The sequence below is a fragment of the Fusarium oxysporum genome, chromosome II, assembly GCF_013085055.1.
Source record: "Fusarium oxysporum Fo47 chromosome II, complete sequence".
Taxonomy (NCBI): domain Eukaryota; kingdom Fungi; phylum Ascomycota; class Sordariomycetes; order Hypocreales; family Nectriaceae; genus Fusarium; species Fusarium oxysporum.
In genome coordinates, this window is record NC_072841.1 from 2,713,682 (window position 1) to 2,725,054 (window position 11,373).

Consider the following 11,373-nt stretch of genomic DNA (forward strand, 5'->3'; position numbering starts at 1 on the left):
TCGGCGCTTCGTGGGAGTCGGTCTCATTTCGGTGGGAGATGGCGGTGGACGGTTCATTTCAAGGCCTGTATCGTGTTAATGTTATTCTGGTGGCGTGTTATGGATGCTTACCTGCGCTGAGACTTCAATAACATATTCTCTATCTCATGATCATCATGCTAAATAGATCCAGTCTTTCATGATCTATGTTACTGTAAGAGCAAGCTAAGAGTCGCGGTGCAAGACGCGACACATTCATCACGGCGGTACTTGAACCGAGCACAAAAGCGACAAGACAGCAGTCTAGAAAAAAAAAAAAAAGAGTATCATTTAGCAAACACCATAAACTAAATGCGAGCTATAAATAGTCTAAGCAGATCAAATGCGAATGTCTTTCCCGTGGCGTAACTGACTGATTATTCCCGTGCGCCCGTCTAAGGTAATGGTACCGAAGGAAACTCCCGATCGGGTGAAACCGTTGAAATCCGGAAGAGGGGGTTCAGGGATACACGTGACCACCCGGATCGTGACCGTTGCCGGCCCCACCCGGGCCGAGGATTTGAACGCCGAGAAAACAACGTGGGAGAAACGCCATGAGTAGTAGGAAATTTGGTCGTTGTCGAATTCAAAAAGACGCCGCTAGTGTTGTCTCTTCTTCCGTGTATATGTGGTTTTCAATTGCTTTGTGCTGGGTATTTTGTTGTGTCTTGTTGCTACGATGCGCCACGCTCAAGCCTTCCATGCGGCAAGGTTGCCGAGCAAGCCGCGAACGCTGTTACGGCTCTCCTCGAGAACGGCGGTGTCTCGTGTTTGCTGTACTTTCGATTCGACGGCTTGCAGGACGCGCAAATGCTCCTTCTTGAGCTCCTCGAAGCCATCGTCAAGCTGCTTGTGCCATGGGTACAGGACACCCACCTGGAAGCTGAGTGCCGAGCCAGCGATGACAAAGTTGGTGATGGAGAGGGCGCGAGTGATGATCATGGTGACTGATCTGAAGGAGTTGTTTTTACTGACTTGTAGAGAGTAATGCAGTTGTGCGAATGAAGCTGAAGATGAAGGCTTGGGTTGGCGACAGACACGGGAAGCAAGACACAACAAAGTTACAGAAAAAATAATAGAAGAAAGAATGAAATGTGAGAGAAGAAAAAAAGAAGAACAAAGTCAAAAAGGAGTACCGACAGAAAAGAACAACAGAGACGAATCCCCGCATACGTACGTGACATTCGGCTCGGTGTTGCCCAATTTATCCAAAAAGGTAAGGCCGCCGTAAATAAACAGGAATCAACAGTCTCGGCTCGCGTGAGCAAGGGATGGTCGAGACTCTGACAAGTCATGGAGAGTCGGACCAGGGGCTGTCAAATGAGACGCTGTCATCCGAACTCCGGATTTCACATGTCCACTGTTCTTGTGCGCGTGTCTGTTGTCACTTGTCAAAGAGAGTTTGACATTTGCCACAACTTCATGATTCCCCACAATGGCGCAGGGGTGCTGGAGTACGAGGGAGTCACTGAGTATTGGTCTCTTGAACTTGAGCTGAACTCCTGGTCGTGAAGAAGCTGTTCTTGAGGCTTGCGCATTTCGCTTAATGGTTTCGAATGTCGAATTAATTGAACAATGCTTCTACGGGCCTTCTGGACTTAACCGCCGTTAACCGTCAGTGGAGTCACTAGGACAGGGTTCCCACGTGTCGAATACAGGGCTGCATCGGTTCCTCCGATTGTCTCCATTCTTCCGTACCGATGCCGGGTCAGTGACATCTCCCGTATCCGCATCCACCTCCAAGAGCGGCTCATCTACCGGTCTTCGGTACCCATATTCCCGGGGTCGTGGATCCCGGATCCTCCAACCCATTGCTCCATCGTCAACCCGGACCGGAAGTGAGCAGCGATGTGATCTGTTCGTTCTCCCCAGCTATCCATCATGACTTGACAGAAACCGCATTTGCTTCTTATTATATCTTGTCGGTGTTGTAGCAGACTCAGGTCCGGTTTCCAGCCATCCCACTTGCGACAGCCATGAAACTTGTGAAGGTGTTGCCAGAGGTGGTCTTTGCGCGTAAACTTGCGCTCTGAAACAGGGCGTTCGGCACAGGTGTCGAATTCGTGAGCTTGAATGTGCTCGTCGCTGGGTGAGTTCTCACCACAAAATAGGCATTGCGGGCCATCTTCACTCATGCGCCAGACTAAAAACGATTGATCTGGCGTGACAGGCAGTGCGCAAATCCATGAGTCAAGACCCGGGAGATGAATTGACCGTTCATGACGAACCCAGTCGTACTTTTTCTTGAAGCTTTGTCCGCAAAATGTACATTGAAACGCGATGAACTTCTTTGTTCGCGACCTCGAGGATGCAGTCCTAGATATGGAGGGCCCTTCTACCACTGAACTACTACCAGAGCGAGAGAAGAATGCCGCATCCCTTGAACGATACGAGTAACAAGAAGATGCCGAGTTGGACGAGGCCTCTTGTAAATTAGAAAGCCAGAGAGAGTCGTTGCTCGCAGATGAACCTGGTCCATCAGACGCACCCGCGTCGCTATCCAACGAACTATGTCCACTCGACTGAGCAGCTAGAGCATTTTGGATTGCCGTCGCTGAAGCTGGCTCCTCATCGGGCGGAGAATTTTTCCAACGATCCAAGGGTGACATGTTTTTGCGGAGGTAATGCGGCATTGGGGATCCTGGTGCAAATCCTTGACGACCCCGGCCAGGCGATGCAGAGTAAGTCGAGGAGAGTCGATGGCGTCGTCTAGTATTGGCAAACCAATTGACTACTTGACTCCGGCTTAACCCTGACTGTTGAGACAGACTGACTTTCTCTTCCTCTGATGGGTAGGGATGGTCCAGATTGGAAAGGTACCAATTTCGCAGCACCCTCGTTTTTCGCACCGATCGAGTATTCGCCCTTTTGCCCGACAGTGCTGCCATTGAAAGACCCTGCGATGACTGACCTTCATCAACTGTCGCAGGTACTCCTAGGATGCTGTGCTCGCTAACACCATGGAGGCGACCGATCACAGGCTCCGACGTCTCAAATTCCGAAGGCTTCCTCTTCTTCTGCCCTGCCAGACTGCATTCGCGGAACAAAGCAACACAGCTCGAACAACTCTTGGTAGGGTTCGGGTTTGCTACCGTAGTTTGCAAGATTAGGCATTGCAAACGAGTTCGACGACAATTGGTGCATGGAACAGGAGGACGGGATGCTCCATTCTTGACAAAGAATTCATCAATTGTGGTCATGGGCGTTTTAATAGGATCATTGGAAGCTGGCAACGGCGCTGGGATACCCCAATCTGTGGCTGGTTGATTGAGAAAAGAAAAGTCCTGATTGAGATCATCTGCGGGAGTCTCGGAGGCTGCTTTGGCCTGCTGAAAATCGGCATTCCAATCAATCTGAAAATCTGGGATTTCGGAGTTTTGAAGGTTGAACGCTTCTTGAGGGTTGATCGTCTGTAGCATGGTGTCGATATTCGCTCCCTCAGCAAGCGAATTTGACGGACTCCGCGATTGAGGGGCTGGATCGTCAATCTGGTCGTAAGGAAGTGTCAACGCAGCATTTTCGCCGCCAGTGAACAAAATATCATCCAGTGAAAAGTCCATTGTCGCATTGAACTGAGGGCAACGGCCTCTCAACGACTTCAAAGGGTTGATGAAGAGGCATGTGAAGAAGATGTTGGGGTGTGGAGTTAGGCAAGAAGTTGCGATAACGTCACGCGTAGCGTTCGCTTGAAGCGATGTCGGGCTTAGTCACAGCCGCGATGCAAGTAACAGCGCGCACCGCCTGTTTGGGATATCCTTAACGACATTTTTTGGTGTTTTACTGCAGGTCATCATTTCTTGTTTATCCTCGAAGAGTGAAGAGGTCAGCCGTTATCGCACCAATGCGCACGTCCAGTATTGTCAAGTTAACTCTGCTGTGGAAGGAAAAATAGGTAGGTACTTAGAGGGCGCTGCGCTATCTTGAATTTGATAGTCAGCCCACTGAACCTGCCCTTAATCGCATTTACAGTACTTATTTTGATGGTTTCCAAGTGGAAGTCACACAATGGGTCTTAGATAAATTGCTTGAAGTTCTTTCCCTTTTTACTGTGATAACTACCTTAACTTCCTCACAACGCAACGGTCGGTTACAGGGCGGCTGTCAGTGGTTCTGGGACGTCAAACGTGCTGCCACAACCAATGCCAAACTGGCTGTCCCTTGCAGTCGCAGTAATCAGAGCTCATTGTTCTAGTCTCGATAAAAACATGTTCAAAAACTCCGTCCGGTATACAATGTGGCTAATACAATTGGCCTCACCTGCAGAACCGAATTGCGGAGCGACACAGGAAGTCGTCTACACAGACCTGTTAAATGCGTACAGCGACGATCTAGACGCCGTATAGAATCGCCCGTTTCTGCATAATCTTACGAGCCAAGCTAGCCTACATCAGAACAGCGGCCAAACATGCGCCCGGAAATTATTGGTCTACGCTCCTGTGTTGATGGGTAATTGTGCGATATCTCAACTTCATCACAGAACCTTGAACCATCAAAGGACTATTAATGAGAAAAATGTAGATTTTTTTTTTTTTTTTGGAGACTCAAGCCCTGCGAAAGATATCAATCATTTCAGGGTGACCGACAGCACGAATTTGAATGGTGAATATGAGACTGCTCATTGTGTGGGGTTAGTGAGTATGGAGGGCAATGTCCCTGTCGCCAGAAGGCGCATCACCAATGTTAACTTGGGCGCATTCTCTTGCAATTGTGTATATAAGTGTTGCAAGAATTCTTCTGAAGACTTTGAGAACATCTCAACACTATTATCTCCCCTTCATTCATCTTCCCATCGAATCTTGTTCTGGCTTCCCCGCTCAATTCTCCACATCAAACCTTCATCGCAGTTGGAGAAACCCAGTACAAGCATCATGACCACTCGTCGACACGTCCACTTCAACTCCAAAGCCAAATCATGGACTTCACCTGAGCCCGCCTGTGCAGAAGCAATTGATCGGTTTCACCAGAGTCTCCCCAATTATGAGCCAACACCTCTTGTCAGTCTGGACAGCCTGGCTAAGGAGATCGGGGTCGGAGCTGTCCATGTCAAAGATGAGACGAACCGCTTCGGTCTTCCGGCGTTCAAGATCTTGGGTGCTTCTTGGGGCGCATTCCGCTCCATAACCGAGAAGTTTGGGTTGCCTCTTGACTCAGATATTGATACTGTCCGAGAAGCGGCAAAGTCTCATCAATTGACCTTGTACGCGGCGACGGAGGGGAACCATGGGCGTGCGGTTGCGCGCATGAGTGCTATCTTCGATATCTCAGCTGAGATTCACGTCCCAGCGTCTATGCATCCTTCTACGGTCAAGTTAATTGAGTCTGAAGGCGCAAAAGTTGTTATATCAAAGGGTAGATATGAAGATGCCATGCTTGAGGCCGAGTCTGCGTCCAAGCATGAGAAGGGGATCATGGTTCAGGACCATGCATTCGGTGACTATCAGACCGTTCCACAGGCAAGTGATGTTTCTCTACCCATGACTAGCTTTTATTCTAACGTGTTGTTATAGTGGATTGTCGATGGCTATGGTACCATGATGCGAGAGGTTGACAAGCAGCTCGGTTCTACCAAAGCTGACTTGGTCATTGCTCCTGTCGGAGTCGGATCATTTGCCCAAGCTGCCGTCTCTCACTTCAAGAGACAAGGTACATCCACCTCCACGTTGACAGTCGAGCCTGACACTGCGGCGTGTCTATGGAAAAGCCTAGAGAAGGGCGAATTCACTGAGATCCCAACAACAGGCACCATCATGGCTGGTCTCAATTGCGGAGCTCCTTCAACAATCGCATGGGACCTGCTGAAGAATGGCGTAGATGCAAGCTTGACTGTGTCGGACTACGAAGCTCATCAGTCAGTTCTGTATCTGCAATCCCAAGGCATCAACGCTGGGCCTTGCGGGGCCTCGACTCTTGCTGCGCTGAGACGGCTTACATGGGATGACAAGAAGGCCCTTGGACTCAATGAGAAGTCTACGGTGGTGATCTTCTGCACAGAGCGAAACAGAGACTATGATGTACCTCATGGTGTTTCTGGCACTGATCCAGTTGCACTTACCCAGACCCTTGTCAAGATCAACTCAGCCAGTCCCGACTTGGGCTCTGTTCCCGGACCTGGCGAGACAACCATCGCTCGGTACGTCGCTGCGTGGCTCGAACATCGGGATCTGGAGACACATTGGGTTGAATATACAAAAGGTCGCCCTTCTGTCGTTGGTGTTGTTCGTGGCTCTGGCGGCGGAAAGAGTGTCATGTTCAACGGACACCTGGACACGGTCACTATCATGGGCTACGACGATGATCCATTGAGCGGAAAGATCGTTGATGGCCGTCTGTACGGTCGTGGCTCGGCTGACATGAAGGGAGGCGTCGCAGCAGGTATGATCGCGCTCGCCAATACTAAGAAGCTTGGACTTCGTGGTGATGTGATCTTCACTGGTGTTGCCGACGAGGAAAGCTTGAGTAAGGGAACGGAAGACATCCTTCGCGCTGGATGGAGAGCGGATGCCGCTGTTGTATCAGAGTCAACGAACCTCGAGATAAATCACGCGCACAAGGGATACTGTCACGTTGAGATCAAGGTCTATGGACTGGCAGCACATGGTTCACGGGCTGATCTGGGCATCGACGCCATTGCCAATGCCGGCCATTTCCTCGTGGAGTTCGGTAAATACGTGCAGAAGTTGCAAGAAGGCCCAGGCGATGAGACCCTCGGAACAGGCACTGCACACGCTTCAGTTATCTCAGGCGGCGAGGAAGCCTCGTCCTATCCCGCACAGTGCACCATCATCGCAGAGCGCCGAACAATCCCTGGCGAGACCAATGAGGTTGTCCAAAAGGAGTTTGACGACATGATTGCCAGCGTAGCAAAGGAAGTCACCGACTTCAAGGCAGAAGCCAAGATCTTCTTCAGTCGCCCGCCCCAGTTCACAGCTGAAGACCATCCCTTCACCAAGCTCGTCTCCGGAGTTGTAGGCACTGTCACTGGCAAAGATGCGGTTATTGCCGGTGCCCCGTGTTGGACTGATTGCGCTTTGTTGGCTGAGAAAGGGATAGTGCCTCTGCTCTGGGGGCCAAAGGGAGAGGGATTTCACGGAAAGGAGGAGTTCGTTCACATCAAGTCAATTGAACAAGTGGCTGAGGGATTGACCAATATCGCAGCCGAGTTCTGTAAGTAGGTAGACAGGTGATGTTTTGTACATTGAGTGTAATTGTGGAATAGAGACCTTTGTTCTCACCCGAGTTGACACCGTGACTCTCCCGTTCGAGCACCCTATGACGCAGGCCAGGCTATAGAAGGGACAAATGGATGGTCTAAGCATCTGATCAACCACTGTGAAGCTAGGTTTTGGTTCTACCAGTGGAATTTATGGTCCTGACACTGGAACAGGTGGTTCGCATCGATGAACAAACCTTCGCTGACACCGAGCCCAACGTGTATATAATATTTCCCGTCTTATTCTTCCATCCGCCTTTTCTGTTAGAATTTTTGTTTCTTTTCTTCACCAGGGCTCGACAAGTCATCATCAACCTCTGGCTTTCTTCAAGTGCCCCTTTCCCCCCTAACAACAACTCACCCTCGACGACACTACCCGTACATCTCACGACCACATCCCTTAAAATAGCACCTTCAATGCTACCAGGCAAACTAGTCGTCGCCTTGCAGCGGTATAAGGAGGACACAAACTCCGTCGCCGCTTGGCTTGCGTCAACGGCAAAGCATTATGGCTACAAGTCACAGGCGGCTGGGCCCAATGCCAAGGACGCTCAGCAGAAGACTTCCGGTCGTCTCAAGGGAAAAGCCCTCAAGGAGGCAAAGAGCCAGCCTAATGGTACTAAGAATGGGACCGGCCAAAAGTATATCGTCGGCTTGAACGACTATGTCCCTATGGCCGAAGACATCGCTAGACATCGAAAGCCTACCATCCCGGTACCTATGTCTTTCGTCAGCACTATCAACCGAGTCATCGACCGTAGATCTTCGTTTAGAGCATGAATGGTAGAGCAGGGAACTGATGTTGATGAAAAAGCCAACAAAAATCATCTTTACTTCGTCCGTGTACTAGAAGATAGCGCTACATACCAGGCAGAAGAACAGGACTCACTAGATGATGCTTTGGTCATATGGCATTTTCTGATGGTGGACGCTGAAATAATCCGAAACCAAATCGCATGGATTTTGAAAGGCTATTGCGACGGGAAATTCGATCTTACAGTTGCTGCAGTCATCACGGATGCTGACCTCCATATGGTAGAGAGTCTTGTGGGCCAGTCATTCCAACTCTTCGACAAACACGGCGGTTATCTTCAAGTTGCGAGGACATATTTCGGCATAAAAGCCACTCAACAGGATTATTCCTTGCAGGAAATAGACGAATGCTGGAATGGCAGGCATGCAGATCCTCAGCTGTCTGAACTATTCAACACCACGTTCTCTCATGCACTCACAATCATTGAGCTGCTGAGTACGATGTTCCCAAATCCAAGGGAAAGAACCTTGGATTCTTCTGAGATGATGAGCAAGCTGAAGACTCGTTGCGGTGTGCCAGGGAGCGACGGTGCCACTCTGGAACTCAGTAGACCAGTTGATAGCAGCACGATTTTAGAACGAGGCCCTAGTATTTGCCACCAATCGCAGAGAGTGTGGATTCATGGACAGGTTCTCACCGTATATATATGAAACGAGCTAGGATCACGGGATTTCGTTCTAACTGGCATTTGCATGCTAAGTTCACCTTGACGTGTTCCATCTGATGCGGCAAGACCTACCACGAGGCTCATCGAAGTTCTACAAACATGCGAAGGACTTGAGAGACCAGTTGCAGGCTTTCGTTGTCAGTCTCTCCCTTCCAGGCTCGCCCCCGGGTCCTCAAACGTCGATGAGAGCGTTGGTCCACTTATCCAGCATTTTAACACTATCCTGGGATACTGTGAACCCCAAAAGAAACATGCTAAGCGAGAAAAAGGAACCCGTTTACAAAGTGAAGCTACATTCAAAATCTTCAAGATCTTGCCAGCATTCTCTGGTCTTTATTTATGTCATGCCAGAGTTGACGCAGCTGGTATGGCATTGAAGCTTATCAAGGATGCTGGCGTAATGACAGTTATGGTTCACTTGCACAATGCCATGCAACAGCTGCAGAGGCTCAAGACACCGTGGGTTGACATGGAAACATTTGAAAAGTGCTTTGAGGCGCGCGATTTATTTTTCGCGACCAAGCCAGTGAGATGTAAAGATTTCATGACACACGTCTTGATCCAGCTTGGCTTTCCACCGTCTGCTTTGAAAAATCACAAAGGATTCAAGCGCAGGGAATCACGGGAACTCTTTAAATCATTTATCCCTGAAATTCAGGGTGTAGCTCCGGTGTCGATGATATTCGCCGGAATAGTTCATCAACGTCTCATCCCAGACTTATCATGGGATGAGTTGGCCTACGTCCTATCTGCTAGCCTATACAAGGAGGTGACCGATCATGACGGTACGCACGGTCTTGTCTCTCTCGACTCGGAAGAGAGAAAGTAAGTGAAGAATCGCTTCACAAAGCCCAAGTCGAAAGACCGGTAACAGTCAGCGCCGCATTCCCCTGAACAACTACTGAGGCAATGTGCATTAGCTTTGGCCGGAGAGTCGAGGGAGCTCGCATTTCCCTACATGGAAATGCACAATCTTTGCCTTTTGCTGTTTAGTAATATCAGCGATCGACACGCCTCGACACTAGATGCCCTAGACTTAAGGATTGATCCCCTTGTACAGACGCTCAGTGTCGTGCTCAGAATCATTTCGCTAGCCAGCACGAAGCATGAGGTTGTAACTCTTCGTGAGGCAGCGGGTGTGATTGGGGAACACATTAACGCCAATCCAGCGATTGTGACTGAGAAAATCGCAAATGCTGACGCTTTTGGTTCGATACCCATGCCAAGCTTCAAGCTGTACAAGATCCCTCGCACAATGTTTGTCAAGGTCAGCGCAGATATAAGACCTGTGGATGAGGTTGTCGTCATTCCTTTCGAAGGAAGCGATTCATCCCCTGGAGAAATGGAAGAAATAAACAAGGTCCCGCAGGGGCATTCGCATGTCGACCCCCCTGGCTCACCTCATCAAAAAGTTGGTGAGGATAGCCAGAGTTCTGTGATTCATAACCTTTTGAAAGATTCAGAGTAAATCTTGTCATGGAAGACTGTTGTGTTATTGTTTGTGGGATGCAGAATGGGAACAGGGAGTTATGTTGTGGCATATTGGATCATGGCATGGGAGATGATGGAATGAGATACTCTAGACTTTCATCTTGATTTAGCCGAGTTGCCTTTTGGAAGGCATGGCGAACATATTGATGAGATCTTGCTAAGATTCTGGATGAAACAAGAGGAACTACCTATGCTAGACAAAGGAATAAGACTTTTGGGACGAACTCTATTACCTTTGATATTTTTAGTGAATTAAATCTATACAACACATGATCATAAGTTTCTTACCGTTTCTAGGTATTTTCAGCACCTTTATCGTAATATTCAGTTAGTGTTCGAATACTTCGTTAGTATGAATAATTTTATTGTAGATTCTCTCACCTGCGTTGCTTTATCAGATAGCGAAATAAAGATATTCTTTGGTAAGTGTGTATTGTTACTTGAAGTGATGACAGGCATTGTGATTTGGTGTTAGAGAGTAAGTATTGCAAGAGGCACGTGTGTTACATTGCGATTTAAGCTGAAATGTAAGCTGGAGCTCTTACTGCATGATGACGGCTGAAACATTCTTAGCCAGGGTTGGGTTATGATTGTCACTGTAATCCTTGCAACTGACCCATCTCGAAGCGATGGCACTTCGCGGCCAACGCAACGTCGTGATACGCTGTCAGATTTCACAGATACAGATGAGATTGTCGAGTAACGATGCACAATGAGAAAACAGTGACTTGAAGAATAATTGTTTCCTTGTGACATTTTTGTTTGTCGTGCGGGGGAACTGTTTCAATTAGATGTAACCAGCCGAACCAAGTAAGAAAGCGTCCGGTTGAGGAAAGAAGAGAGATTAGAGAGTTTTGAGGTTGGTTACACTTCAAGCCAAGCAAGCAAAAAGGTCGGGTGCGAATAGCTTCAACGTAGCACTTGGAGTAGCAGCCGTTATCAAAAGAGCAGCAATTGGTGATAAATGGCCGGATTGCAGCCGTAGGTTGTTGCATTCATGTTCCACAGAGAGCCTACCTAACTGAGTTAATCTCACTAGACTATCAGGCTATCTCCCTATCGGAAGGTGATTGAATGGGCACCCTCTTTTGAACGGGGTCGCAGATCATGCCTTGAGCCTGTCAGGTGGCTGGCCCTATCGCCTATCAGTGCACGGCTATCTTGACCCCGCGA

The 11,373-nt window shown here is 48.9% G+C and overlaps 4 protein-coding genes across 4 annotated transcripts; 2 read left to right on the forward strand and 2 right to left on the reverse strand.

Moving 5' to 3' along the window:
- Positions 1 to 281: 281 nt before the first annotated feature.
- On the reverse strand, positions 282 to 1,197 carry FOBCDRAFT_155055 (uncharacterized protein). The gene has a single exon (XM_059608373.1). It carries the CDS (start codon positions 958 to 960, stop codon positions 709 to 711), a length of 252 nt encoding a protein of 83 aa, XP_059464165.1. The 5' UTR covers positions 961 to 1,197; the 3' UTR covers positions 282 to 708.
- Positions 1,198 to 1,580: 383 nt separating this feature from the next.
- On the reverse strand, positions 1,581 to 3,647 carry FOBCDRAFT_15350 (uncharacterized protein). Its single transcript, XM_031173608.3, has one exon. The coding sequence runs from the start codon at positions 3,576 to 3,578 to the stop codon at positions 1,773 to 1,775; it is 1,806 nt and encodes a 601-aa protein (XP_031050393.2). The 5' UTR covers positions 3,579 to 3,647; the 3' UTR covers positions 1,581 to 1,772.
- A 1,239-nt stretch (positions 3,648 to 4,886) lies between these two features.
- Positions 4,887 to 8,008, forward strand: FOBCDRAFT_248052 (tryptophan synthase beta subunit-like PLP-dependent enzyme; the record flags this gene model as incomplete). Its single annotated transcript, XM_059610832.1, has 3 exons — positions 4,887 to 5,480; positions 5,526 to 7,182; positions 7,656 to 8,008. The coding sequence occupies 3 exons, from the start codon at positions 4,887 to 4,889 to the stop codon at positions 8,006 to 8,008; spliced, it is 2,604 nt and encodes an 867-aa protein (XP_059466769.1).
- A 1,068-nt stretch (positions 8,009 to 9,076) lies between these two features.
- On the forward strand, positions 9,077 to 10,903 carry FOBCDRAFT_236935 (uncharacterized protein; the record flags this gene model as incomplete). The annotated part of the gene is made up of 3 exons (XM_059610117.1): positions 9,077 to 9,534; positions 9,616 to 10,173; positions 10,774 to 10,903. 3 exons carry the CDS (start codon positions 9,077 to 9,079, stop codon positions 10,901 to 10,903), a joined length of 1,146 nt encoding a protein of 381 aa, XP_059466770.1.
- Positions 10,904 to 11,373: the final 470 nt, after the last annotated feature.

Coding starts and splice junctions, on each gene's coding strand:
- FOBCDRAFT_155055 (XM_059608373.1), bottom strand. CDS start 960: ATGATCATCACTCGCGCCCTCTCCATCACCAACTTTGTCATCGCTGGC.
- FOBCDRAFT_15350 (XM_031173608.3), bottom strand. CDS start 3,578: ATGGACTTTTCACTGGATGATATTTTGTTCACTGGCGGCGAAAATGCT.